The sequence below is a fragment of the Doryrhamphus excisus genome, linkage group LG22 (genome assembly GCF_037039965.1).
Source record: "Doryrhamphus excisus strain RoL-2023G ecotype Guam linkage group LG22, RoL_Dexc_Guam_v1.1, whole genome shotgun sequence".
Classification (NCBI taxonomy): domain Eukaryota; kingdom Metazoa; phylum Chordata; class Actinopteri; order Syngnathiformes; family Syngnathidae; genus Doryrhamphus; species Doryrhamphus excisus.
Genome location: NC_136378.1, coordinates 3,770,371 through 3,793,982, shown reverse-complemented (window position 1 = coordinate 3,793,982; position 23,612 = coordinate 3,770,371). Strand labels below are relative to the sequence as shown.

Here is a 23,612-nt window from a genome sequence, read left to right as displayed (position 1 = left end):
TTGCAAGCGTTCATGTGGAAGAAAAATGTGGAAGTGGGGCCAAACATAAAACTGTGCTCAAACGTTGAATGGCGTTGACGTCATGCGGCGCCCCTGTGGCCGTGACGGAGAATTCATCACCAGTCGCATCACCGCTATCATTTTCATCCATTTTTTTTTTTTTAGGATTTCCACTCAAACTTGGTGGAATGGCATGCAACTTACATAACAGGTCACCATGTCCTCCTCCTCCTCCTTCTTCTTCTTCTTCTTCTCCTCCTCATTTCTTCACATCCATCTCCTGTTTGTGCCACAGCAGCTGATGGGATTGATCTCTCCAAAAATCAATAATATCACCGGTGCAAGCGTGATCAAGCAGGATTGGAGCTGGTGACCTGCAGCTCTTTTGCGAGGTTGCTTTCATCTTCCTCATCAGGCCAGGCTGCTGCTGCTGCTGCTGCTTTTTTTTTTTCTTTAAAGATTCAAGTGCTGTGAGGGAAAACAACACAGGGAGGATGAAGCGGGTGGAGGAGAGGTGAAGGTTATTCTTCTCGCTGTGCGCTTTAATGCGATGGCCAGCTTGTGAACCCTTCATGTGATGTGGGTGGGGGGCTATTGGTCTTATTATTCATTCTATGTACAGTGCCCCCCCCATTTTTAACTTTGCACAGTCATGAGAAAAATAACTGACATTTGTGGCGCTCCCTTGTGGGGTCGTGGTTAAGATGCTCTGAAAGACATGCTAGCGTTCACGTAATACGGTACTTTTACAAACATGAGACCACGGGTGTCAAAAGTGCGGCCCATGGCATATTATAAAAACATAATTTATCTACAAAAAAATTTTAATCCAGTAATATTCTAACATGTTCAACATTAGAGGAAAATAGGCTCTCCCATTCCGTGTGGAAGTGGTTAAGATGCTCTGAAAGACATGCTAGCGTTCACATAATACGGGACTTTTACAATCATGAGACCACGGGTGTCATGGCATATTATAAAAACATTAAAATTTAAAAAATCAGTAGTAATCTTCCAAAAATAAAGTTTTTTTTTATTGGTTGGGGAAAAAGTCATAATAATAATAAAGAATAATAAAGAACATTGAAATAGAAAACTGCAGAAATAGAAAGAAACAAATGTAATATTATGAAAATAAAATCGAACTATGAAGAGAAAAAAGGAATATTCTAACATGTTCAACATTAGGGGAAAATAGGGTCTCTCATTCCGTGTGGAAGTGGTTAAGATGCTCTGAAAGACATTCTAGCCTTCAAGTAATACAGGACTTTTACAATCATGAGACCATGGGTGTCAAAAGTGCGGCCCATGGCATATTATAAAAACATAATTTATCTACGAAAAAATTAAAAAAAATCAGTAGTAATCTTCCAAAAATAAAGTAAATTAAAAAAAATTGGTTGGGGAAAAAGTCATAATAATAAAGAATAATAAAGAGCATTGAAATAGAAAACTGCAGAAATAAATGTAATATTATGAAAATAAAATCAAAATATGAAGAGAAAAAAGTAATATTCTAACATGTTCAACATTAGGGGAAAATAGGCTCTCCCATTCCGTGTGGAAGTGGTTAAGATGCTCTGAAAGACAAGCTAGCGTTCACGTAATACGGTACTTTTACAATCATGAGACCATGGGTGTCAAAAGTGCGGCCCATGGCATATTATGAAAACATAATTTATCTATGAAAAAAAGTAGTAGTAATCTTCCAAAAATAAAGAAAAATTGGTTGGGGAAAAAGTAATAATAATAAAGAGCATTGAAACAGAAAACTGCAGAAATATAAATAAACAAATGTAATGTTATGAAAATAAAGTCAAAATATGAGGAGAAAAAAGTGATATTCTAATAGGCTCTCCCATTCTGTGTGGAAGTGGTTTAAATTAGAAGAAGTTAACTGGAGGCTAACTCGTGTCCCTGCAGCAAAAGATGCAACGTGGTGTAAACAAAGAATAATTGGGGTGCTTTTTAGATATTTTTATATACTTTTTTGCACATTAAAAAACAATTAAGTCATGTCTACAGGGTTCTAATAATGTCAAAAACAATTTTTCTATGAACATTGAATCCTATATCACTGAAATTCATTTAACGCTAATAGCGGATATAACATAGTTTAACCTCTACTACAATAACGGGTATAATCCTTCCAGGGCTGCACTAATGTGCATCATCACCTCAATAACTGGATCAAGCAAAATGGAGGACTTGCATGCAAAAGAAGCTGACTTGAGATCAGCTCGCTGTCATGGCAGTGAGCAGATCTGGGTTGTGAACAGCTGCCTGCTTCTCTAATTAAACATCCAAATGCCTCTGGTGCAGAATGAAGTCAGCATTTTGGTCCAGGGTGACGGAAGTCGCTGTTGCACAAACTGGAGGAGGTTTATGGGAGATGTAGTCCGGCTTATTTTTGCTTTGGAGTTGATATAAGTCTTTCCCCCTTTTTGCCCAGAGTAAAAAAAATGGCTGCTAAACAGCTAACTAACAAACCGGCACACAAATAAGGCGTGCTACAATATTTTGATTCTCAATGTTTTTGTTTAAAAAATACATATTTCTCTCTCTGTATATATTTTGACCATCTAAAATGGTACAGCCCCATTATCTTACATCATCCTTCATGAACCAGGAAGTAGCCAGCTCGCTAACAAACATACAAACTAACACAAACAGGACAAATGTTGTGTGGTTTAAAGATGAACATTTGTTAATTAAGATGATAATAGAAAAGTAAACTTACTTAAATAAATGTATTGGATATTTTCTAATGGTACAGTCCAATGTGAATCACCATGAACCAGGAAGTAGAATGCTAACTAACAAAGTATTATTATTGAAAGACCTTAGACTCAAAATGGCACCTTCCTGGCTTATAGGGGGAAGCTACTTTTAATTCTCCATGAGCTAAGGCGTAGCCTGCTAAAAATATTAATTTAAAAAAGTATTTACAATAAAAAAAATGGTATGGCCATTGGTAATGAACCATGAACCAGGAAGTAGCCTGCTAGCTAGCAACAGACAGACAAAGCAATACAAATAAGGGAAGCACTTTTAATTCTCTATGAGCTAATACGTAGCCTGCTAACAACATTCAGAAAAAATATATATTTACAATAAAAAATGGTATGGCCATTAGTAATGAACCATGAACCGATAAGTAGAATGCTAACTAACAAAGTATTATTATTGAAAGACCTTAGACTCAAAATGGCACCTTCCTGTCCTTCTGTGATATCATCCTCCATGAACCAGGAAGTAGCCTGCTAGCTAGCAACAGACAGACAAAGCAATACTAATAGTGGGAAGCTACTTTAAATTCTCCATAAACCTGGACATAGTCTGCTAACAACATTCATAAAAAAATTATTTACAATAAAAAATTGTATGGCCGTTGTTAATGAGCCATGAACCAGGAAGTAGCCAGATAGCTAACAAACATACAAACAGGAGAAAGCTATCATATGTAGATGAAAAATTGTTAGCTAACACTGAGTGAGTGAGGAAGTAGCATGCTAACTAGCATGATTATAGAAGAACTTATTTTTCATGTATGAATTTGTTTTTCTCCGTGTTTCCCCTGTTGTGGAATTCAAAATGTATAACAACATAGAATGCTAACAACATTCATAAAAATTATTATTTACAATAAAAACTGGTATGGCCATCGGTAATGAACCATGAACCAGGAAGTAGCCTGCTAGCTAACAAACATACAAACAGGAGAAAGCTATCATGTGTAGATGAAAAATTGTTAGCTAACGGTGTTAACATTTGTTAATTAAGATGATAATAGAAAAGTAAACTTACTTAGATAAATTTATCGGACATTTGCCACTTGGGCCTCCCACCACCTGAGATGTATAATGGTACAGTCCAATGTAATTCAGGAAGTAGAATGAACCAGGAAGTAGAATGCTAACAACATTCATAAAAATTATTATTTACAATAAAAACTGGTATAGCCATTGGTCATGAACCAGGAAGTAGCCAGCTAGCTAACAAACATACAAACTAACACAAACAGGAGAAAGCTATCATATGTAGATGAAAAATTGTGAGCTAACACTGAGTGAGTGAGTGAGGAAGTAGCATGCTAACTAGCATGATTATAGAAGAACAACTTATTTTTCATGTATGAATTTGTTTTTCTTCATGTTTGTCCTGTTGTGGAATTCAAAATTTGTCAAGTATTTGGGTTAAAGTTAACCAGATTATATTTTTTATCTTTTTGGTCCAACCAAAACTTTGACATAAGCCTCATTGTACCGAGTGCCACTCAGTTGTAGTATTTTTTTTTTTGCGCCGCCTCGCACAACGAAGGCCCGCCGAGGCTCAAAGGTCAGTCGTGTTGTGGTCCAGTAAGAACGTGCTGGTCGGTCAGCAGCCTTGCCTGACATTACAAATGTGCTACTTGAGAGGGAAGAGTCCTCAGAGTCCAAGGTGTGACCACACATCCATGTTGGGTAACTATGATATCATGGCCGAGACACCCCCTTTCTCCATGTTCTGTGTTCCTCCCCCCTTCTCGGCGTGTCTGTCCTGCTCCATCACTCCTCGATAAAGCAGCTGAAATCACATTTGCACATTTGCTCTTTGTGTTTTTTCCGCTGGAACCACACGTGCAGGACGCAATTGTGCATGGAGAAATGCTGCGCGTACAACCGAACAAGCGTGTTGTCTCCACATGACCGCTGCAATACTGTTTCCTCCCCTTCATCCTGCTTGTTAATTACATGTAAAATACCTGCCTGCAATATAATACTCCTCTCTGAATGTTAATTAGCTGCCTGCGAATTAAAAGATTTAAACAAAACCAGCTGTGGTGGCTTCCACGATGGAAGGAATTAGTGGGGCGGGAGCGTTTTCCCTTTTAGAATCGTCATTACGCCTCACATTAGCGATGTCGACGTAGCCGTGAGATGACCGGTCCGGTCTGCACGGTAGGAGAATACAACGTCTCTCGTGTACGTTTGAATTAGCGACCATTTTGATCGTGTTTGTCCAAACTGATCCTGTTCCATTTTATTTTTCCAGCATGTGGAAAATAAGCTTGTGTTATTTTTACTCAGTGTTGCCATGACAACGCAACCTCTTCATTTTTTTTTTTCCCCTCCGCTGAATCTGAGGAAGTCAAGGCAAGAAAACAAGGTCTTGTTTTTCTATAATAGGCTTTTTTTTCTTTCTTCTAACATTTATATTATAAAAGAAGGATGCCCTCTTTTGTTGTTTGTATTGTTATTAGATTACATGAACATGCGACTGACCCGCATGTACAATCCACGCAAATGACGGTAAATCCGTGATGTAAGCGAACGTAGCATAGCAGTGGTACTAACCAAGTATTCTTTTGTAGTACTTGTAATAAAAAGTGAAGTTTAAAACAGTATTTGTGACTTGCGGTGAATTAAGAAGCAAAGTCTGGGAAGTGTCAGCTAGCTAGAGTCGAGCCTAGCAGCAGGTTAGCAGTGTAGAGAGTGTCCGACAGCAGCTCCTGTGGGAACGTTTACTGTTCTGTGCTTGTTAATAAAGCCATTGAAACGCATCGCTAGTCACTCCTTACCAAGTATCCAAGTATTCCACACCGGTCTTTAGTAACGTTAACGTTGAGTCATGAGTCACCAGGAAGTACATTGTCATGTTAGCTTGTTAGCTAGCTATTATCTTATTTATGTCTAAGATGCCTTATTTCTACTATAAAATCTACTATATTGTGTAATACATGTGGAGAGTTGACTATAGGGGTGTTATTTTATGTCTACAGGGCTCTAATAGTGATAAAACCTATATTCAGAAGGTCATAAATAGTTTTTCTATGCTATGATAAAATACAATTTATTAATATTGAATACTACTACCTACTTGAGGTATTATTATTATTCTGAATGCCTGGAAACAGGAGTTTTATGTCTAAGATGCCTTATTTCTACTATAAAATCTACTGTATTGTGTAATACATGTGGATAGTTGACTATAGGGGTGCTATTTTATGTCTACAGGGCTCTAATAGTGATAAAACCTATATTCAGAAGGTGATAAATAGGTTTTCGATGCTATGAGAATATACAATTTATTAATATCAAATACTACTACCTTCTTGAGGTATTATTCTTCTTCTGAATGCCTGGAAACAGGAGTTTTATGTCTAAGATGCCTTATTTCTACTATAAAATCTACTAAAAATTGTGTAATACCTGTAGAGAGTTGACTATAGGGGTGTTATTTTATGTGTACAGAGCTCTAATAGTGATAAAACCTATATTCAGAAGGTGATAAATAGGTTTTCGATGCTATGAGAATATACAATTTATTAATATCAAATACTACTACCTTCTTGAGGTATTATTCTTCTTCTGAATGCCTGGAAACAGGAGTTTTATGTCTAAGATGCCTTATTTCTACTATAAAATCTACTAAAATTGTGTAATACCTGTAGAGAGTTGACTATAGGGGTGTTATTTTATGTGTACAGGGCTCTAATAGTGATAAAACCTGTATTCAGAAGGTCATAAATAGTTTTTCTATGCTATGATGTTATACAATTTATTAATATTGAATACTACTACCTTCTTGAGGTATTATTATTATTCTGAATGCCTGGAAACAGGAGTTTTATGTCTAAGATGCCTTATTTCTACTATAAAATCTACTAAAAATTGTGTAATACCTGTAGAGAGTTGACTATAGGGGTGTTATTTTATGTGTACAGGGCTCTAATAGTGATAAAACCTATATTCAGAAGGTCATAAATAGTTTTTCTATGCTATGAGAATATACTATTATTAATATTGAATACTACTACCTTCTTGAGGCATTATTCTTCTGAATGCCTGGAAACAGGAGTTTTATGTCTAAGATGCCTTATTTCTACTATAAAATCTACAAAAAATTGTGTAATACATGTAGAGAGTTGACTATAGGGGTGTTATTTTATGTCTACGGGGCTCTAATAGTGATAAAACCTATATTCAGAAGGTGATAAATAGGTTTTCTATGCTATGAGAATATACAATTTATTAATATTGAATATTACTACCTTCTTGAACTATTATTATTCTTCTGAATGCCTGGAAACAGGAGTTCAGAACATTCAGAGAGGGTCAAATACGCATCCCTAATGAAACGTCCAGATTGAAGTTGCATACTTGAGTAAAACAATGCAGTTTATTAACCTTATGAACGCTTACTTTTGATTTTTTTTTTGGTTCACTGTTATTTAATCCATATTTCATTTATTTTTATTGGCTCAAATTCACAGTTAGTGTTTTTTTTGTGTGTGTCGGCTACTTTGACTGCTCTGTTGACCCCAACGAGCAGCTTTAAGATACGACTGGCAGCTGCAGGACAAAGTCATTAGTTATGCTAAGTGGACGCACAGATTAATATGGTCAGAAGCATAATTATAGCACAAGAACAACACTTAATCCCGGGGCTTTTTTCCATGCACACTGAGTTTTTACAGCTTTATGTTTAATCCGTGGAGACCGTCTCGTTTGTAGATACAAATATATAACAATGAAAGATCAGGAATACCCAAAGTATATATTTATTATATTTCTTTATTGTTTAGTTACCTGTAGACTTAACGGTTCCAAAGAAGGCAAATGTATTCACTCATGATGAGTGAATAGCTGGTAGCTAATAGCTGGTCTACGGACAAAAAAAAAAAAAATGGCCGAATCAGACCGCTCCATTAAAGGCCTTTAATGTGTTGATGACTTCCTTAATGATTCTGTCGGGCATTTTCTCCGCTGAAGCTAAGTGGCTGGAAAACAGTTCATTGACTGCAAACGGCAAAGAATCATACCAGTGTTGTCGGCTTCCCCCTTTGGGGGGGCTCCGATGGTATCAAATCATTCAGAATGACCTTTGACCCATAATATTTGATGGTCAGACAGTGTCCTTTTTTGGTAGACTGCATAATTCATGGTTTTAGGTCCTGTAGCAATAAAACAACCCAAAACCATCACACTACCACCACCATATTTTACTGCTAGTATGATTACTTTTATACCAGATGACCTGCAAATCATTCAGAATGCCCTTTGACCCATAATATTTGATTTGAAGGCTCTATTTGAGTAGATACAGTTGGCGTCTGCTTTAGCTTGTACGTGAACGTCCATGTTGCTATTACTTCCTGCTGCAGAACCCATGTTGGTTTCAGCGTGAGGTCACTAACAAATGGTCGGACATTCTGCTTTTTTAGTAGACTGCATAATTCATAGTTTCAGGTCCTGAAGCAATAAAACAGCCCAAAACCATCACACTACCACCACCATATTTTACTGCTGGTATGATTACTTTTATACCAGATGACCTGCAAATCATTCAGAATGCCCTTTGACCCATAATATTTGATTTGAGCAGATACAGTGAGCCCAGCACATATAGACAAACAACCATTCACACTCACATTCATACCTGTCGACAATTAACCTAGCATGTTTTTGGAATGTGGGAGGAAACCGGAGTACCCGGAAAAAAAAACCCACGCATGCACGGGGAGAACAAGCAAACTCCACACAGAGATGGCCGAGGGTGGGGAAAGACAAAATAAGAAGCCAAAAAGTTACCACTTCCACGCAAAATAGGAGGAGAACTCATTCATTTTCTACCACTTATCCTCACAAGGGTCGCGGGGGGTGCTGGAGCCTATCCCAGCTGTCTTCGGACTACAGGCACTAGAGTACACCCTGGACTGGTGGCCAGCCAATCACAGGGCACATATAGACAAACAACCATTCACACTCACATTCATACCTATGGACAATTTGGATTCGCTAATTAACCTAGCATGTTTTTGGAATGTGGGAGGGAACCGGAAAAAACACGCATGCACGGGGAGAACATGCAAACTCCACACAGAGATGGCCGAGGGTGGGGAAAGACAAAATAAGAAGCCAAAAAGTTACCACTTCCACACAAAATAGGAGGAGAACTCATTAATTTTCTACCACTTATCCTCACAAGGGTCGCGGGGGGTGCTGGAGCCTATCCCAGCTGTCTTCGGACTACAGGCACTAGAGTACACCCTGGACTGGTGGCCAGCCAATCACAGGGCACATATAGACAAACAACCATTCACACTCACATTCATACCTATGGACAATTTGGATTCGCTAATTAACCTAGCATGTTTTTGGAATGTGGGAGGGAACCGGAAAAACCACGCATGCACGGGGAGAACATGCAAACTCCACACAGAGATGGCCGAGGGTGGGGAAAGACAAAATAAGAAGCCAAAAAGTTACCACTTCCACACAAAATAGGAGGAGAACTCATTAATTTTCTACCACTTATCCTCACAAGGGTCGCGGGGGGTGCTGGAGCCTATCCCAGCTGTCTTCGGACTAGAGGCACTAGAGTACACCCTGGACTGGTGGCCAGCCAATCACAGGGCACATATAGACAAACAACCATTCACACTCACATTCATACCTATAGACAATTTGGAGAAATGTAGAGACAGTTAGTGCATTAAAAGTGGAGCCGTCAAATCTGTGCACCATAAGTGCGCGTTCATCGGCACACCCCCCACCCCCCCCTTCCACCCCCTCCCTCCGTATGGGCTGTGATGGCTGATGTAGTCGTAATGGAGGTCTTGTAACAACAGTCGCCTGTCAGATTTCTCAGGGAAACACACAAACGTACTCGTTGTCACTCTGTCAGATTCCTAATGGGAGGATTGTTAGCCCAAGAAACACAACCGTCGCTGTGCAACCAACCTTGATGCATTCCAAGCCGGCTGCGCCCTCGTTGGATCTTCATTGCATTTTTTTTTACATTTGGGGTGTTGTCGTGATCTTTTTCTTTTTTTTTATTTTTTTTTTATTCAATGCTCTTCACAAGATGTCTTCCTCACTGGTGCTCACTGAGCCGTCTGCGTCACGTTAATGGAGTTTCTGACAAGGAGAGTGAAGGTCGCTTTTGCAAGCCTACACTCCGACACAGGATCTCGGTCGTCTGTAGCGTTTTTTTTTTTTGGGGGGGGGGGGTACATGGCCATGCTCACCTGCCTGTTTGTTTTCCTCCTCTTTCTCTGAACACACCATGCTCAAAAAAAAAAAAAACAATACGGTCATGCATTACAGACGTGTACATTGCTATGATTTTATGACATGTGCATTATACAAACAACCATTCACACTCACATTCATACCTATGGACAATTTGGAGTCGCTAATTAACCTAGCATGTTTTTGGAATGTGGGAGGAAACCGGAGTACCCCGGAAAAAAACCCACACATGCACGGCTTGGCCGAGGGTGGAATTGAACCTGGTCTCCTAGCTGACAGGCATTATTAATGAATATCCTTTACCCTTAAAAATGAGTCAGAGCTTTTCTGCCTGTCATTCACACACATTCCATTCAGCGTGTAATACGATATAGACTGAATAACGTTGTAAGTGGATATAGGATAGGCTCCAGCACCCACGCGACCCTCGTGAGGATAAGTGGTAGAAAATGAATGAGTTCTGCTCCTATTTTGTGTGGAAGTGGTAACTTTTTGGCTTCTTATTTTGTCTTTCCCCACCCTCGGCCATCTCTGTGTGGAGTTTGCATGATCTCCCCGTGCATGCGTGGGTTTTCTCCGGGTACTCCGGTTTTCCTCCCACATTCCAAAAACATGCTAGGTTAATTAGCGACTCCAAATTGTCCATAGGTATGAATGTGAGTGTGAATGGTTGTTTGTCTACGTATATGTGCCCTGTGATTGGCTGGCCACCAGTCCAGGGTGTACACTGCCCGCCTCTCGCCTGAAGACAGCTGGGATAGGCTCCAGCACCCCTAGTGACCCTTGTGAGGATAAGCGGTAGAAAATGAATGAATGAGTTCTCCTCCTATTCTGTGTGGAAGTGGTAACTTTTTGGCTTCTTATTTTGTCTTTCCCCACCCTCGGCCATCTCTGTGTGGAGTTTGCATGTTCTCCCCGTGCATGCGTGGGTTTTCTCCGGGTACTCCGGTTTCCTCCCACATTCCAAAAACATGCTAGGTTAATTAGCGACTCCAAATTGTCCATAGGTATGAATGTGAGTGTGAATGGTTGTTTGCCCTGTGATTGGCTGGCCACCAGTCCAGGGTGTACCCCGCCTCTCGCCTGAAGACAGCTGGGATAGGCTCCAGCACCCCCTGCGACCCTCGTGATGATAAGTGGTAGAAAATGAATGAATGAATGAATGTTCTGAACTCCTATTTCCATGTCAGTGTTACCCTGAGTAGATGAGTTCTGCTTGTGTTGTTACATATTACATATTAATACCCTCCCTTATATACGTTATGTTATTATGGATTAATTTTTCTACTTATATACCCACATAAGTCATATTATATATTGTCGTAATTACCAATAACACGTTGAGACTCATTGAGAATTCATTGCGGCCCCTCTGAGACAACTCAAAGCCGCCTGCATTCGCTTCCTCAACATGGCGGCCGAGATGCTGCCTGAGTGCGTGACGCGCTGAGCCGTCAGGCATCAGCTAACGATCCCATAGGTGACGGAGCCGTGCGATCGGCAGCCAGATAATGAGACGGGGAGGAAGAAGGAGCGTGAGAGGAAAAAAAAAAAAAAAACTCTGTGTGTGTGTGTAACACGGGGGGGGGGCAAAGGACACCCAAGTCCTCACTTGACTTTTCACTCCTGCAATAACATCAACATGGCAGGAGCTCGTGTATTTTTAGATGCCCTTTTTACACAACAGCCGTGGTAGCGCGCGGTGCAGGCGGGCGAATAAGCGAGACTCTCCCTTGCACCCAAAGTGGCGATTGCTTTGTCACGCCCGGTGTGCAATAAAAAAAGAATGACTCGGGGAAAACACCAAAACAACTGTAGTGAGCCGTGATGATGTCGTCGTTTTTGTTTTTTTTTATGTGTGTGGCTTTTATTTCGTTTTCCCACACGCAGCCATGCCTCTGCAAAACACCGTTAAAGAGCACCATCACACTGCAGTGCTGTTTTCTCCGTGGCTGTGTGGGTGTCACGAGAAAACAAGAGATGAGGTTTCATCTTGGAGCAGCAAAAAAAAAAAAATATTTAGCATTTCCTCGCCGCATCTTCTGGCTATTCATCACAAAAGCAGAATTAAAAAAAAAAAAAAAAAAAAAAAGCAAAGAGATCCCACAAGCGGAGACGGCGGCGAGGCCCCAGCTGCGGGAAGCTATTGGCTATTTTGCATCACAGGCGAAATTGTCTCAATAAAGCGGAAAAGTTTCGTCATTTGTTCCAGCGGAAGGAGATATTTTTAGCATGACAACAGTCAGCCAGCTGAGAAAGTTAGCCTCCGGTTATGATGTCAAAATTAGGAGGATTTGTTGAATTTTAAGCCGCACAGCGCAGCCGTCATGGCCCCCGCCGGCACAAGCACTGCCCTTTGAGTCCATAGATTACCTTTTTTTTTTTATGACCTTCATGTATGATGCGTTTATATTTTACATGTTTGGGTTTATTTTTAAAAGATGCATCATTGTGTTTTCATACTCTGTATCATCGAAAATGCTATTTTTAGCCTTTATTTGTGAGTGGTGATGTTGTGAGGGAGCAAGGATATGTCTTTTTATAGACTTTATGAATAAACAAGAGCACTCATAGACGCCAGATGGGGAGGTGGTGTCCTCCTTTTCTTTTCTTCCCTTCTGAAATGCTTGAAATTTAGGCAAAAAATACCCAAATGTATTTTTTTATTGACAGGCGTTCATTCATTCATATGTTGAAAATGCTACCATTTTGTGTTAAAGCACAAATAGCTGTAAATAAAGTTGTAAGTCAGGGGTGCTGGAGCCTATCCCAGCTGTCTTCGGGCAAGAGGCGGGGTACAGTCAATCACAGGGCACATATAGACAAACAACCATTCACACTCACATTTATACCTATGGACAATTTGGAGTCGCTAATTAACCTAGCATGTTTTTGGAATGTGGGAGGAAACCGGAGTACCCGGAGAAAACCCACGCATGCACGGGGAGAACATGCAAACTCCACACAGAGATGGCCGAGGGTGAAGAAAGACAAATTAAGTATCCAAAAAGTTACCACTTCCACACAAAATAGGAGGAAAACTCATTCATTCATTAATTTTCTTTCCTCAAGAGGGTCGCAGGGGGTGCTGGAGCCTATCCCAGCTGTCTTCGGGCGAGAGGCGGGCGGGGTACACCCTGGACTGGTGGCCAGCCAATCACAGGGCACATATAGACAAACAACCATTCACACTCACATTTATACCTATGGACAATTTGGAGTCGCTAATTAACCTAGCATGTTTTTGGAATGTGGGAGGAAACCGGAGTACCCGGAGAAAACCCACGCATGCACGGGGAGAACATGCAAACTCCACACAGAGATGGCCGAGGGTGAAGAAAGACAAATTAAGTATCCAAAAAGTTACCACTTCCACACAAAATAGGAGGAAAACTCATTCATTCATTAATTTTCTTTCCTCAAGAGGGTCGCAGGGGGTGCTGGAGCCTATCCCAGCTGTCTTCGGGCGAGAGGCGGGCGGGGTACACCCTGGACTGGTGGCCAGCCAATCACAGGGCACATATAGACAAACAACCATTCACACTCACATTCATACCTATGGACAATTTGGAGTCGCTAATTAACCTAGCATGTTTTTGGAATGTGGGACGAAACCGGTGTACCCGGAGAAAACCCACGCATGCACGGGGAGAACATGCAAACTCCACACAGAGATGGCCGAGGGTGGGGAAAGACAAAATAAGAAGTCCAAAAGTTACCACTTCCACACAAAATAGGAGGAAAACTCATTCATTCATTCATTTTCTACCGCTTATCCTCACGAGGGTCACGGGGGGTGCTGGAGCCTATCCCAGCTGTCTTCGGGCGAGAGGCGGGCTGGGTACACCCTGGACTGGTGGCCAGCCAATCACAGGGCACATATAGACAAACAACCATTCACACTCACATTCATACCTATGGACAATTTGGAGTCGCTAATTAACCTAGCATGTTTTTGGAATGTGGGACGAAACCGGAGTACCCGGAGAAAACCCACCCTTAAAAGTGAGTCAGAGCTTTTCTGCCTGTCACTCACACACATTCCATTCAGCGTGTTTGAACATTGTGTAATTAATATGATATACACTGACTTCCTCTCCCATCCCGCAGGACTACACATTGACGATGTACTTCCAGCAAGCATGGCGGGATAAGCGCCTCTCCTATTCCGAGATCGCCTACAACCTCACTCTGGATAACCGAGTGGCCGACCAGCTGTGGGTCCCGGACACGTACTTTCTCAACGACAAGAAGTCCTTCGTGCACGGCGTCACCGTCAAGAACAGGATGATCCGACTCCATCCCGACGGCACCGTGCTTTATGGACTCAGGTAAGCCGCTTACAGCTGCCCCCCCCCCTCCCCCCTCTTGTGTGTCATGATTAGCGCATTGATTATGAAGCATAATCAGCTAACAAGCTTGGATCTGCTGCATCGGTCTTTCAGCCTTTTTTGATGTGTGCTGCTGGGTTGGTTGTTTAGACACTTTTTATACACAGAGGCCACGACTTGGACACACTTCACTACAATCCATGGAATTTACGCGATGTCATTGAAGCCATCATATAGTGGTGTCATTCTGAGATAAAGCTACATTATTTTCCTTGAGCTCAATTCAGTGACGAGGCAAAAAAAACACAATTCTTAGTGTTCAACACAAGATAATAAAGGAATTAAGAGAGACTATGAAGTGAGCTCAAGGCGATATCAAAATAACACATTAAACAACAACAATACAGATGAAAGTGCTGCACAATAGATGAATGAACACATTTGAATCCTGGGAGAATAACGGAAAAAAAATGTAATAATATGTATGTAAAATAATAATAATAATAATAATAATAGGTGGCACGGCGGTCATGTGGTTAGCGCGTAGACCTCACAGCTAGGTTCGATTCCACCCTCGGCCACCTCTGTGTGGAGTTTGCACTGCAGGGACACCAAGGCTTTAAGCATAGCATGCTAGGACGCTAACTCGTTAGCCTCAAATTTATGTATTCTAAACTTAAGAATGGGTTTTAAACCAAGCGGGGAAGAAAAACAAAATATACCACTTCCACATGTAATAGGAGGATAACTTTTTTTTATTAAACCTATCATGTCAGACATTCCACCCTCGGCCATCTCTGTGTGGCGTTCACTTGTTCTCCCCGTGCATGATTGGGTTTTCTCCGTGTACTCCGGTTTCCTCCCACATTCCAAAAACATGCTAGGTTAATTAGCGACTCCAAATTGTCCATAGGTATGAATGTGAGTGTGAATGGTTGTTTGTCTATATGTGCCCTGTGATTGGCTGGCCACCAGTCCAGGGTGTACCCCGCCTCTCGCCCGAAGACAGCTGGGATAGGCTCCAGCACCCCCGCGACCCTCGTGAGGATAAGCGGTAGAAAATGAATGAATGAATGAATTTTATTTTATTTTATTTTATTTTATTTTATTTTATTTTATTTTATTTTATTTTATTTTAATTAATTTTAATTTTTTAATTTTATTTTTATTATTATTAATATTTTTGTTATTAATTATTATTCATTTTGTTATTAATTATTATTTTCTGCATGTATAACTATTCTCTATAAAATTTATTTTTAGGCACATCATAACGTATTGCGTAGGCGTTATTTTCTTGATTATCAATATCAATAATTGACCCCCTCCCCCGATCAATAATGAAGCAGGGTGATGCAAACAAGCCGATATGGCTCAGCCAGCCTACACGCCATCTTCACTCGCCGTCAGGCCGTCCGAGCAGAATGCAATCCATAATGGATAACTCCCAATCAATAATGCAGCCATTCAATACAAACACTGACTGATGTTTGCACATCTGCCTGAACTGTCCGTGGTGCTGCTTCGCCATCCTCACATGATCTCTGATTCATAACCAAAATGAAAATTGTTACTAGTACACAATGTTGCTGCATTCACTCATTCTCTCGCTAGACGCTCACATGCCTTTCTTGCGCAAAGACGCCTTAAAATATTAAAGCATCTGCACTGCACCAGATTATTCATCCCAACATTTTGTTGAGAAATGTAATTCATAACACTCTGAGCCAATTATATAAGCCCAACACATATGCTTTGCATAACCACAAACAGAAATGGAGGCCAGGAAGAGGGCTTGTTGTGAATTTGAGGGTGTGCGTGCAGCACGGAGATGCAGTTGTTACCTCACATACGTCGTCCTTGTCAGTGCCGGTGCCTCCCGGCTCCTCCATTATTTGCTTCGTGGGTTCGGTTCAGGTTTTATTTGATGCTAGCGCGTCCAGACACAAGCTGCTGTCAGAGTCAGGCCGGCCAGATGCCTGAGTGCTCTGAGCAGGCTGACACATACCTGCAGAGACGGGCGGCCTGGTTTGCAACAGCAGGGTTTTTAGTGGTTGTGCACAAGATGGCCAACTGAGTGGAGAGTCCTCACTGAGGGGAAAAAAACACGATGAACGTGAGCGCATCGCCGGTCGTAGAATCACGGTGCATGTCTGAGATGTTGTTCATTAGCATGTAAATCCTGCTTGAGTAGCATACTCGAGCACATTTGGCTTTTATTGATGATGGAATAGTCACGACAGTGTATGATATGCTGCTCTGCCTCCAAAACAGCAATTTTCATCCTGTTTTCATAAAATCCTGAATGCTTCAGCATTTTGGTACACCAGTTATACATTTTGATAACATTAGAATAGGAATAAGAAAGTGCATGATATGCTGCTTTGGCTCCAAAACAGCAATTTTCATCCTGTTTTCATAAATCCCTGAACGTTTCAGCATTTGGTACACCAGTTGTACAAGTGATGTGGCCGTTTTGACAACACCAGAATAGTCATGACAGTGTATGATATGCTGCTTTGCCTCCAAAACAGCAATTTTCATCCCATTTTCATAAAATCCTGAATGCTTCAGCATTTTGGTACACCAGTTATACATTTTGATAACATTAGAATAGGAATAAGAAAGTGCATGATATGCTGCTTTGCCTCCAAAATAGCAATTTTCATTGCGTTTTCATAAAATCCGGAATGCTTCAGCATTTTGGTATAATAATTATTGATTTTGATAACGTGAGAATAGGAATAAGAAAGTGCATGATATGCTGCTCTGCCTCCAAAACAGCAATTTTCATCGCGTTTCAATAAAATCCGGAATGCTTCAGCATTTTGGTACAACAATTATACATTTTGATAACGTTAGAATAGGAATAAGAAAGTGCATGATATGCTGCTTGGCCTCCAAAACAGCAATTTTCATCCTGTTTTCATAAATCCCTGAACGTTTCAGCATTTGGTACACCAGTTATGCAAGTGATGTGGCCGTTTTGACAACACCAGAATAGTCATGACAGTGTATGATATGCTGCTTTGCCTCCAAAACAGCAATTTTCATCCCATTTTCATAAAATCCTGAATGCTTCAGCATTTTGGTACACCAGTTATACATTTTGATAACATTAGAATAGGAATAAGAAAGTGCATGATATGCTGCTTTGCCTCCAAAACAGCAATTTTCACCACGTTTTCATAAATCCCTGAACGTTTCAGCATTTGGTACACCAGTTATGCAAGTGATGTGGCCGCTTTGACAACACCAGAATAGTCACGACAGTGTATGATATGCTGCTTTGCCTCCAAAACAGCAATTTTCATCGCGTTTTCATAAAATCCTGAATGCTTCAGCATTTTGGTACAACAATTATACATTTTGATAATGTGAGAATAGGAATAAGAAAGTGCATGATATGCTGCTTTGCCTCCAAAACAGCAATTTTCATCGCGTTTTCATAAAATCCTGAATGCTTCAGCATTTTGGTACAACAATTATACATTTTGATAATGTGAGAATAGGAATAAGAAAGTGCATGATATGCTGCTTTGCCTCCAAAACAGCAATTTTCATCGCGTTTCAATAAAATCCTGAATGCTTCAGCATTTTGGTACACCAGTTATATATTTTGATAACGTTAGAATAGGAGTAAGGGGGTGCTGGAGCCTATCCCAGCTGTCTTCGAACGAGAGGCGGGGTACACCCTGGACTGGTGGCCAGCCAATCACAGGGCACATATAGACAAACAACCATTCACACTCACATTCATACCTATGGACAATTTGGAGTCGCTAATTAACCTAGCATGTTTTTGGAATGTGGGAGGAAACCGGAGTACCCGGGAGAAAACCCACGCATGCTCGGGTCTCTGAGCTGTAAGGTCTGCACGCTAACCACTCGACCACCGTGCAGCTCTCATCTGAAACTAGCTTTTTAAAATGTATAAATGTATAAAGTTTTGTCGTCAGAGCATTAAAAAACTGTTTTCGAACTTCTTAATACGCCGTTTAACATTTTTAGAGCCCTCTAGACAGTTCATAACACCCCTATATTAACCTTTACAATCGTATTACCTAATATGGTAGACAGGAAAAAATAAATCGTACTCGTGTGCTAGGGGACAAGCACACGCATGCACGGGGAGAACATGCAAACTCCACACAGAGATGGCCGAGGGTGGGGAAAGACAAAATAAAAAGCCAAAAAGTTACCACTTCCACACAAACTAGGAGGATAATGTATTCACTTATTCATTTTCTACCGCTTATCATCACGAGGGATCGTGGGGGGTGCTGGAGCCTATCCCAGCTGTCTTCGAACGAGAGGCGGGGTACACCCTGGACTGGTGGCCAGCCAATCACAGGGCACATATAGACAAACAACCATTCACACTCACATTCATACCTATGGACAATTCGGAGTCGCTAATTAACCTAGCATGTTTTTGGAATGTGGGAGGAAACCGGAGTACCCGGGAGAAAACCCACGCATGCTCGGGTCTCCGAGCTGTGAGGTCTGCACGGTGGTCGAGTGGTTAGCGTGCAGAAACTAGTTTTTTTTTAAATGTATAAAGTTTTGTCTTCAGAGCATTAAAAAACTCTTTTCGAGCTTTTTAATACGCCGTTTAACATTTTTAGAGCCCTCTAGACAGTACATAACACCCCTATATTAACCTTTACAATCGTATTACCTAATATTGTAGACAGGAAAAAATAAGTTGCACACATGCACAGGGAGAACATGCAAACTCCACACAGAGATAGCCGAGGGTGGAATTGAACCCTCGTCTCCGAGCCGTGAGGTCTCTGCGCTCTAACCAAGAGAACAAACCAATCTCCATTTTGTGTGAGAGGTTGCTTGCACGGCTCCTGAAGCATGTTGCTCAAATTCAAAAGGGAAAGGTCAGGAATGGGAGATCCAGAGAGAAAGAGACGTGAAGGTCAGACTTCATTCAAAATGGAGAAATTATTAGGAATCTCCTTCCTTTCCTTTCACCCGGTCCCGGAAAGGAACCAGGATGAGGAAAAAAAAGCTGCTGAGCGGAGAAAGAGAGGGATTTAATTCATCGCTGTTTCTATTAATACACTCAATAGCGGCCATTAAAGTTATCAATCTCACTTTCGAGCCGCTGATCAAACACATGTGCTTTTATATATTCCGTGTGCGCAAAAGCTTTGGCACAGCAGACATTTTATTTTGAAATCCATCCGCGCGGGGAGAGACACCGTCACAAGTTTCCTCTCGGCTCTCTTATCCAAAATGGAGGCAGCGTTCTCCATCGTCATTCAAACGTCGAGCTTCATTAAGAAACTCGAATTTGATTGGATGCAAAAATGTCAGGTTGATCACATTGGTTTTTTTTTTTTGGTTTCACTTTCACTGCTGTGACGCTCCCTGGAAATGAGATCCTGTCTGGGAATCTGCGGTGCTTGTGTTATGTCCGTAAACAAGGTCATTGGGAACAAAGGTGCACTGCTCCCCTTCAGGGGGGGGGGGGGTCCGCATATAAACACACACACACACATGAACTATGAGGGAACATGCATGGGAAAAAACAGCCATTTTTTTTTAACTGCATGTCCTATTAGCTTCGACGCAGAGCAAATGTAGCGTGTTTGAATCTGCGTGATATGCTCCAGCGCGGCCTCTCCTCCGGCAGGTTGGGGCCGAGAGAGAGAGAGAGAGAGAGAGAGAGAGAGAGAGGGGGGGGGGGGACCAGTACGGCCCCGCCGTGATGGAGATGAAGAGCAAACAAGGCCGTGTGTGCTGCAGAGGTCCACTTTGGCTCACTGCAGCAAAGACAAAAAAGGAGTAAAAAAAAAAAAAGGGGGGGGGTCCTCTTCCATGTTTGTTAATTGTTACCGTGTCGACCACGCTAGCACGGATGCTAAAGATGATACAGAGTCTCTGCTCAGACAGAAAATCTTCGAGACTTCTGCTGATGATGTAGGTGGGCTATAAATAGACTGGTATTTATACCTCTGCCATTTTGGCCTGTTTTTTTTTTTTTTTTTTTTGCGTCTTTCCCCTGCTGTGCTTCCGCCGCGCTGATGACACCGAGCGATAGATGACTGGTCGGAACTTGCCAATCATCACACAAGATTTTTTTTTTTTTTTTTTTTTTGCTCTTAAACGGGTAAACTAGGGCGGATTTTGAGACTCCTGTGTTAATCCCCCAATGCACCACGGCTCTGCTAACTGGCTCTTACATAAGAGCCCAGAGAGCAAGAAAAAGGAGGCACAGTGTGAAAGTGGCAACCAGGAAGCGTGTGTGTGTCTTTACATCTGAAAAATACCAAAAATCTTGTAAAAAAAAAAGTTACCACTTCCACACAAAATAGGAGGAGAACTCATTCATTCATTTTCTACTGCTTACCCTCACGGGTGTTGCTGGAGCCTATCCCGGCTGTCTTTGGGCGAGAGGCAGGGTACACCCTGGACTGGTGGCCAGCCAATCACAGGGCACATATAGACAAACAACCATTCACACTCACATTCATATCTATGGACAATTTGGAGTCGCTAATTAACCTAGCATGTTTTTGGAATGTGGGAGGAAACCGGAGTACCCGGAGAAAACCCACGCATGTACGGGGAGAACATGCAAACTCCACACAGAGATGGCTGAGGGTGGGGAAAGACAAAATAAGAAGCCAAAAAGTTACCACTTCCACACAAAATAGGAGGAGAACTCATTTATTCATTTTCTACCGCTTATCCTCACGAGGGTCACGGGGTGCTGGAGCCTATCCCAGCTGTCTTCAGGCAAGAGCAGGCGGGGTACACCCTGGACTGGTGGCCAGCCAATCACAGGGCACATATAGACAAACAACCATTCACACTCACATTCATACCTATGGACAATTTGGAGTCGCTAATTAACCTAGCATGTTTTTGGAATGTGGGAGGAAACCAGAGTACCCGGAAAAAACCCACGCATACACGGGAAGAACATGCAAACTCCAGGCAAAGATGGCCGAGGGTGGGGAAAGACAAAATAAGAAGCTAAAAAGTTACCACTTCCACACAAAATAGGAGGAGAACTCATTCATTCATTCATTTGCTACCGCTTATCCTCACGAGGGTCACGGGGGATGCTGGAGCCTATCCCAGCTGTCTTCGGGCGAGAGCGGGCAGGGTACACCCTGGACTGGTGGCCAGCCAATCACAGGGCACATATAGACAAACAACCATTCACACTCACATTCATACCTATGGACAATTTGGAGTCGCTAATTAACCTAGCATGTTTTTGGAATGTGGGAGGAAACCGGAATACCCGGAGAAAACCCACACATGCACAGGGAGAACATGCAAACTCCAGACAAAATGGCCGAGGGTGGGGAAAGACAAAATAAGAAGCAAAAAAGTTACCACTTCCACACAAACATTATTCATTCATTCATTTTCTACCGCTTATCCTCACAAGGGTTGCGGGAGGTGCTGCAAACTCCACACGGAGATGGCCGAGGGTGGGATTGAACTCGGGTTTCCTAGCTGTGAGGTCTGCACGCTAACCACTCGACCACCGTGCAGCCTGATAATTAACACAAATAATGTAATATATTTAATATGATACTTATTGCTCCCGGGTTTTAGTTGTTAGCAGTCCGTTCCCCAAAATAGTTCGCTAGTCGATGGACGACCTGAGAGTAACCCTTTATGACAAGGTCAAAGGTCACCGCCAATACTGCTATTATTGTTAATGGTCACATGATGCTATCATGTTTTATATCAATCAGTGTGTGTGTGTGTGTCTTAAAGGCGTAGATGACGTTTCCGTGGTTACATGCAGACAGCCTCTAGGGTTTGGCCCTGGCCGACTCAGCTTGGACCAACTTGTCGTGTGTGTGTGTGTGTGTGTGTGTGCGTTACAGGAAGTACGCTAAGAGGAGCTGTCGGATGTGGCCGACTCTTTCTCCCTGACTTTTTTTTATTTAAGGCTCTGTGTGACCACAAGATGAACCCCTTTTTGTTTTTGGTACCATGTGACAGAAGATGCTACATAGCCATGGGTATACTGTACGGTGCGGCCATGTTGAAATTGCATGCCGACATGTCGGTGTTTATGTAGTAATATTGAACGTTATCCCTGCTTCTTATACTCTACAGTTTAAGAAGTAATGGTTGTAAGGTGAAAAAAATTGATCCTAATAAAGATCTCGGCTCTAAATTATCCATAAGTGTATTTCTATATGTGCCCTGTGATTGGCTGGTAACCAGTCCAGGGTGTACCCCGCCTTTCTGGGCTCCAGCATACCCCATGTGACCCCAGTGAGCACAAACAATGTATGTATGGATATATGTTATTAATACAGTACAGCTACTGTATACTACTTATATAAGGGTGTAAGAAAATATCGTTTTGGTGACATATTGCGATACTTTGTTCCACGATACTGTATCGATATTAAAAAGTATGATATGGATATTTTTAGGCATTTATCATAGACTGTATATGGTATTTATTCAAGTGCAGACACGGCAAAGGTTCATTTCCGATTTTAATTTAAACCTCCGAACGCTAGGTGGCAGCACTTACGTAGTCAATCAGGCAAGGACGTTGAACGAGATTCACGTGTGGAATAAAGTATTTGGGAAAAACGACAAATCTGCGAGTCCACTTAGCGAGACACCATGAGGACCTGCCGCTAGCAAGCGATACGAAGGTTGTGTATACTACAAAAGTCGTACTGTGATATTGCAGGTATTTTGTTTTTCAAATCGATATCACTATTTTATTAAATAATGGTAATTTCAAGCATCCTGAAAGGACTTTTTACTGATGTTAGTTACTTTGTTCCACAAAAATACTCTTTTGATGGTGGATAAGTCAGGGACTGTATACTCTGCATTTTTTCACAGCTAATAGAATGTGAACATTTGAGCAGGATCTTGAGACATAATTTAATTTTTTTTTTTTATGGGTTTCTTTTGTAAATTTAAAGCTGGATGTTTTATTTATATATTTATTATTATATTTTATTATTAATTATATATAATTAATTATATTATTAATTGTATTATTAATGATATAAAATTTAATTAATTTGTATTATTTATTTATTATTTATTAATTAATTTTTTTATTATTAATATTATTTTATTATTAGTTAAAATTAATTAATTAATTATATTTACTTAAAAGTAAAATAAGAGTAAATTTGTAAAGTAAAGTAAATATACATAAAATAAGATTTACATTAAATAAGAAGCCAAAAAGTTACCACTTCCACACAAAATAGGAGAAGAACTCCTTCATTCGTTCATTCAT

The 23,612-nt window shown here is 41.1% G+C and overlaps 2 protein-coding genes across 6 annotated transcripts in view; one reads left to right on the top strand and one right to left on the bottom strand.

The window, feature by feature from the left end:
- eif1ad (eukaryotic translation initiation factor 1A domain containing) overlaps positions 1-23,612 on the bottom strand; it is a 203,004-nt gene that overhangs the window by 47,318 nt on the left and 132,074 nt on the right. The gene's annotated exons all lie outside the window — the stretch shown is intronic.
- gabrb2a (gamma-aminobutyric acid type A receptor subunit beta2a) overlaps positions 1-23,612 on the top strand; it is a 52,351-nt gene that overhangs the window by 15,210 nt on the left and 13,529 nt on the right. For all 5 annotated transcript variants that reach the window (XM_058063868.2, XM_058063867.2, XM_058063870.2 and 2 more), the window contains one exon: positions 14,127-14,347. In XM_058063868.2, the coding sequence (XP_057919851.2) occupies positions 14,127-14,347 (221 nt within the window). The remainder of the gene's footprint in view (positions 1-14,126; positions 14,348-23,612) is intronic.